Genomic DNA, 6,077 nt, shown 5'->3' on the forward strand with positions numbered 1-6,077 from the left:
AAAGAGGAGGGGGTCCTGGGGTCCAGAAATAGGGGGTCCTGGGGGGGAGAGAGGGGGTCCTGGGGGGGGGGATGGGAGAGGGGGTCCAGAGAGTGGGGGTCCTGGGGGGGAGAGAGAGGGGGTCCAGAAAGAGGAGGTCCTAGGGGCCCGGAGAGAGGAGATGAAGAGGGGGTCCTTGAGAAGTTAAGTTGAGGGCTGGCTTCTGCGGTTCTGGGGCTGTTGATGTACTCTCTATCCTCCTCCTCATCCTCTCTCTCTCTCTCTCTCTCTCCTCATCCTCTCTCTCTCTCTTTCCTCTCTCCTCCTCCCTCTCTCTCCGCCTCTCTCCTCCCTCTCTCTTTCTCCTCCTCCTCTCTCTCCTCTACTCTCCTTCTTTATCTCTTCTCCTCTCTCCTCACTCCTCATCTCTCTCCTTCTCTCTCTCCTCCCCTTCCCTCCTCTCTCTCCTCTCCTCTCTCCCCCTCCTCTCTTCTCTCCTCTCTGGTCTCTCCTCTCAACAGTAGCTCTGTTACTGTTGGTGGGGAGATCAATAAAGATGCGATTACTTTGATCCAAGCTGATGGAATTACATTAACACATTTGTGATCGAATTTGAATTTCCGGTGTGTGTTTGATAATGTTTATGTGTGGGTATTTCTGTGTGTTTTGTGTAATGTTTGTGTGTGTATTGGTATAATATTTTTGTGTGTGTGTTGATGTAATGTTTGTGTGTGTAATGTTTATGTGTGTGTGGGTGTAATGATTGTGTGTGTGTTGGTGGGAGGGTTAGTTTGGTGTAGGGTTAGTTAGTTTGGAGGTAGGGTTAGTTAGTTTGGTGGTAGGGTTAGTTAGTTTGGTGGTAGTTAGTTTGGTGGTAAGGTAAGTTAGTTGGGTTAGATCGCAGCTTGGATCATTATCCAAACCTCTGGTGAATGCTGCAGATCAGATGCCATTTTGTCCCTTCTTGATACAAATTCAACTGTTGCTGTAAAATGGAAGAAAACACGGCCATAGAAATATGGATTAGGGCCATGAGATTCCTTCATGTCCTTTGAATATGACGAACTTAAAAGAGAAAGTTGTTTGAAAGGTAGCAGCCGTGCAGTGTGTGGAGAGACCAGCCGCCCTCCAGCCCCTCTGTGCTGTGGCTTCAAACAGAGCAGCTCAGGGTGAAGAACACGCCTCTTCATCTCCAAACTCAGCCCCCATAACAGGGATCCATGGTGGGTAGTTCACTGATTAGTAGTGAGTGTAGTAGTAATCCGGTAGAGTTGTTGGTTCTGTCGGTGACCCTGTCCTGGTGAGACAGGGTCTGTGCAGACAGACCCTGGTTTCCTCCTCCTGACACTGTGCCTTTGAGCAAGACTCCCTGCCAGGGAGCTGTGACATCATCAGCTGTCACTCACAACATCATGCTTCCATAATGCGTTCTGTTTCTGTTATCCCTCTGGGACATCCACAAACCTAAAGCTTTACACCTGGCCCAGGACACACGGCTAAAACCAGGTGACACGTCCACACTGCTTAAACCAGGTGACACGCCCACACTGCTTAAACCAGGTGACACGCCCACACTGCTAAAACCAGGTGACACTTCCACACTGCTTAAACCAGGTGACACGCCCACACTGCTTAAACCAGGTGACACGCCCACACTGCTTAAACCAGGTGACACTTCCACACTGCTTAAACCAGGTGACACGCCCACACTGCTTAAACCAGGTGACACGCCCACACTGCTAAAACCAGGTGACACTTCCACACTGCTTAAACCAGGTGACACGTCCACACTGCTTAAACCAGGTGACACGCCCACACTGCTTAAACCAGGTGACACGTCCACACTGCTAAAACCAGGTGACACGCCCACACTGCTAAAACCAGGTGACACGTCCACACTGCTAAAACCAGGTGACACGCCCACACTGCTAAAACCAGGTGACACGTCCACACTGTTAAAACCAGGTGACACGTCCACACTGCTAAAACCAGGTGACACATCCACACTGCTAAAACCAGGTGACACGCCCACACTGCTAAAACCAGGTGACACGTCCACACTGCTAAAACCAGGTGACACGCCCACACTGCTAAAACCAGGTGACACGTCCACACTGCTAAAACCAGGTGACACGTCCACACTGCTAAAACCAGGTGACACGTCCACACTGCTAAAACCAGGTGACACGTCCACACTGCTAAAACCAGGTGACACGTCCACACTGCTAAAACCAGGTGACACGCCCACACTGCTAAAACCAGGTGACACGCCCACACTGCTAAAACCAGGTGACACGTCCACACTGTTAAAACCAGGTGACACGTCCACACTGCTAAAACCAGGTGACACGTCCACACTGCTAAAACCAGGTGACACGTCCACACTGCTAAAACCAGGTGACACGTCCACACTGTTAAAACCAGGTGACACGTCCACACTGCTAAAACCAGGTGACACGTCCACACTGCTAAAACCAGGTGACACGTCCACACTGCTAAAACCAGGTGACACGTCCACACTGCTAAAACCAGGTGACACATCCACACTGCTAAAACCAGGTGACACGTCCACACTGCTAAAACCAGGTGACACACCCACACTGTTAAAACAAGAAGGCCGTGTGCCCACTCCGCTTCTGAAGATAAAGTTAACGTGAGGTTGATGTTGAGGTCTCATGTTGATGTTGAGGTCTAATGTTGAGGTCTCATGTTGATGTTGAGGTCTGATGTTGATGTTGAGGTCTGATGTTGATGTTGAGGTCTGATGTTGAGGTCTGATGTTGATGTTGAGGTCTGATGTTGATGTTGAGGTCTGATGTTGAGGTCTCATGTTGATGTTGAGGTCTGATGTTGAGGTCTGATATTGATGTTGAGGTCTGATGTTGAGGTCTCATGTTGATGTTGAGGTCTCATGTTGATGTTGAGGTCTCATGTTGATGTTGAGGTCTCATGTTGAGGTCTCATGTTGATGTTGAGGTCTCATGTTGAGGTCTGATGTTGATGTTGAGGTCTCATGTTGAGGTCTGGTGTTGATGTTGAGGTCTCATGTTGAGGTCTCATGTTGAGGTCTGATGTTGATGTTGATGTTGAGGTCTGATGTTGATGTTGAGGTCTGATGTTGAGGTCTGATGTTGATGTTGAGGTCTGATGTTGAGGTCTGATGTTGATGTTGAGGTCTGATGTTGATGTTGAGGTCTCATGTTGATGTTGAGGTCTGATGTTGATGTCTGATGTTGGTGTTGAGGTCTGGTGGTCAGAGTCCTCCATGTTTGTTGGGTTGTTCACCTCACTGCTGACAGATGGCATCAGTCCACAGGACCACCAGGTGTTGATAGCGAGAGATATAAAGGTGAAGTTGGGAGCTAAGGAATGAGGGGGGAGAGGGATATAGAGAGAGAGACTCTCTTACCTGTGTGGATTAAAGATGATCTTAATACCTTGACACTAAGAGGCCTGAGGGCTCCCCAACCAAAATGTAAACTCCAGCCGTCTCAGAGCGTGATGGATGATCCAATCGATCGATCAGTAACCTTTATGTGGGGGCGGGGGGGCATGATGGAATGAATCCAGAACATGTTGGAGTGATCTGAACGTATCTGGTCTCTGGCCTCTATGGGGTCTCTGGTCCCTGGTCTCTGTAGGGTCTCTGGTCCCTGTAGGGTCTCTGGTCCCTGGTCTCTGGTCCCTGTAGGGTCTCTGGTCTCTGTAGGGTCTCTTGTCTCTGTACGGTCTCTGGTCTCTGGTCTCTCTAGGGTCTCTGGTCTCTGGTCTCTGTAGGGTCTCTGGTCTCTGGTCCCTGTAGGGTCTCTTGTCTCTGTAGGGTCTCTGGTCTCTGTAGGGTCTCTTGTCTCTGTAGGGTCTCTGGTCCCTGTAGGGTCTCTTGTCTCTGTAGGGTCTCTTGTCTCTGTAGGGTCTCTGGTCTCTGTAGGGTCTCTGGTCTCTGTAGGGTCTCTTGTCTCTGTAGGGTCTCTGGTCTCTGTAGGGTCTCTGGTCTCTGTAGGGTCTCTGGTCTCTGTAGGGTCTCTGGTCTCTGGTCTCTGTAGGGTCTCTGGTCTCTCTAGGGTCTCTGGTCTCTCTAGGGTCTCTGGTCTCTGGTCTCTGTAGGGTCTCTGGTCTCTGGTCTCTGGTCTCTGTAGAGTCTCTGGTCTCTGTCTCTGTGGGGTTCAGGTTGCAGGTTTGATTCCCTCCTCCTCAGTACATCACCATTGTCTGGTGATAGTAGCTCTAGATAGAAAGTGTGTGTGTGTGTGTGTGTGTGTGTGTGTGTGTGTGTGTGTGTGTGTGTGTGTGTGTGTGTGTGTGTGTGTGTGTGTGTGTGTGTGTGTGTGTGTGTGCGTGCGTGCGTGCGTGCGTGCGTGCGTGTGTGTGTGTGTGTGTGTGTGTAATGCAGATGTGATTGGTCGTCATGGTGATGCAAATGTTAATGTGATGATGGGTCATTTGTTTTTTACACAACAATAGAAGAGAGAAGGAGAAAAAGGACATGACAGGTTAATGTGGTAGAGAGACAGACAGACAGAGAGAGAGAGAGAGGTTAGTTATAGAGGTAGAGAGACATACAGGTTATAACGGTAGAGAGGCAGACAGGTGAAGTTAGAGAGACAGACAGGTTATAGAGGTAGAGAGACAGACAGGTTATAGAGCTATAGAGACAGATATGTTATAGAGGGAGAGAGACAGACAGGTTATACAGGGAGAGAGACAGACAGGTTTAAAAGGTAGGGAGACAGACAGTCAAAGAGTGACATCATAGAGAGAAATACGATTCATGAAAATATAAAACACCCGCATCCCGTCTCCCCCTCTCTCCCTCTCTCTCCCCCTCTCTCCCTGCCTCCCACCTCACACTCCCTCCATCCTTATATCCCTCCTCTCTCCATATCTCTCTCCCCCTCCTCCATCGGCCTCTCTTATACCTCTCTCTTTCTCTGTCTCTCTCTTTATCTTTCACTCTGTCTCCCTCTTTCCTCATGTATCTCTCCCTCTCTCTCTCTCTCTCTCCCTCTCTCCATCTGTCTCTCTCTCTATCTCCTTATGTCTCTCTCTCTCACCCCCTCTCTCCTTATGTCTCACTCTCTCACCCCCTTTCTCCTTATGTCTCTCTCTCTCACCCCCTCTCTCCTTATGTCTCCCCTACCCCCCCTCTCTCCGTATGTCTCTCTCTTCCTTTCTCCTTATGTATCTCTCTCTCTCTCACCCCCTCTCTCCTTATGCCTCTCTCTCGCTCTCCCCCCCCCCCTCTCCGTATGTCTCTCTCCCTCTCTCCTTATGTCTCTCTCTGTCTGTCTCTTCCTCCATTTTGTGGGTCTGGTCTCCCTCCCTCCTCCCCCGATGCATTCTGCTGTCTGGCTACAAACTCCCGCCAAAATGCCACAGAGGACAGCAGCACCGCGCCAGCCGCTAAGCACTAGCCGCTTAACGCCAGGTGCTAAACGTTAGCCAGGTGCTAGGCGTTAGCCAGGTGCTAGGCGTTAGCCAGGCGCTAAGGGTTAGCCAGGCACTAAGGGTTAGCCAGGCGCTAGGCGTTAGCCAGACGAGATGTTTAACAAACTGGACTCATATGTTGTGGGAAGCGACTGAAGCCAAACAAGATGTTAGTGGATGAACAGCATCTTCACCCCTTCACCTCCTCACTGATTACCTTATGTCTCACACACACACACACACACACACACACACACACACACACACACACACACACACACACACAAACACACGCGTCATGGTGCATCAATAGATGAATCAGTGGAATGATAGATTATATATCGTAGTAGTAATACATAGTATTGTAGTGTGTGCGTGCGTCCAGCGATGTTACGTAACGTCACAGCAGACAACACCGGCGTCTCGCTCTTCATTCAGACTATTAACCTGTCTCCCCCCTCTCCCATCTCTGTCGCTCTCACCCCTCTTCCCTCTCTCTGTCTCGCCCCCCTCCCCGTCTGTCTCCTCTCTGTCTCCTCTCCCCCTCTCCTCTCTCCCTCTGTCTCCTCTCTTCTGTCCTCCTTCTCTCTCCTCTTGCCTCCTTCCCTCCCCCTCTCTCTCCAGGAGCGAGTGAGGAGGAAGCATAGGATGAACTCCATGACCTGAGAGTTCAG

The 6,077-nt window shown here is 50.2% G+C and overlaps 1 protein-coding gene across 1 annotated transcript in view; it reads left to right on the top strand.

Annotated features, from left to right (window-relative positions):
* Positions 1-3,352, top strand: part of LOC311341594 (nesprin-2-like) — a gene marked incomplete at both ends in the record, with an annotated part of 13,573 nt that extends 10,221 nt beyond the window's left edge. The window contains 1 exon segment of the mRNA XM_084466412.1: positions 3,279-3,352. Coding sequence (XP_084322538.1) covers positions 3,279-3,352 — 74 coding nt within the window.
* Between the last annotated feature and the right edge of the window lie 2,725 nt (positions 3,353-6,077).

Source organism: Micromesistius poutassou (assembly GCF_964030765.1).
Source record: "Micromesistius poutassou genome assembly, chromosome: 4".
NCBI classification, from domain to species: domain Eukaryota; kingdom Metazoa; phylum Chordata; class Actinopteri; order Gadiformes; family Gadidae; genus Micromesistius; species Micromesistius poutassou.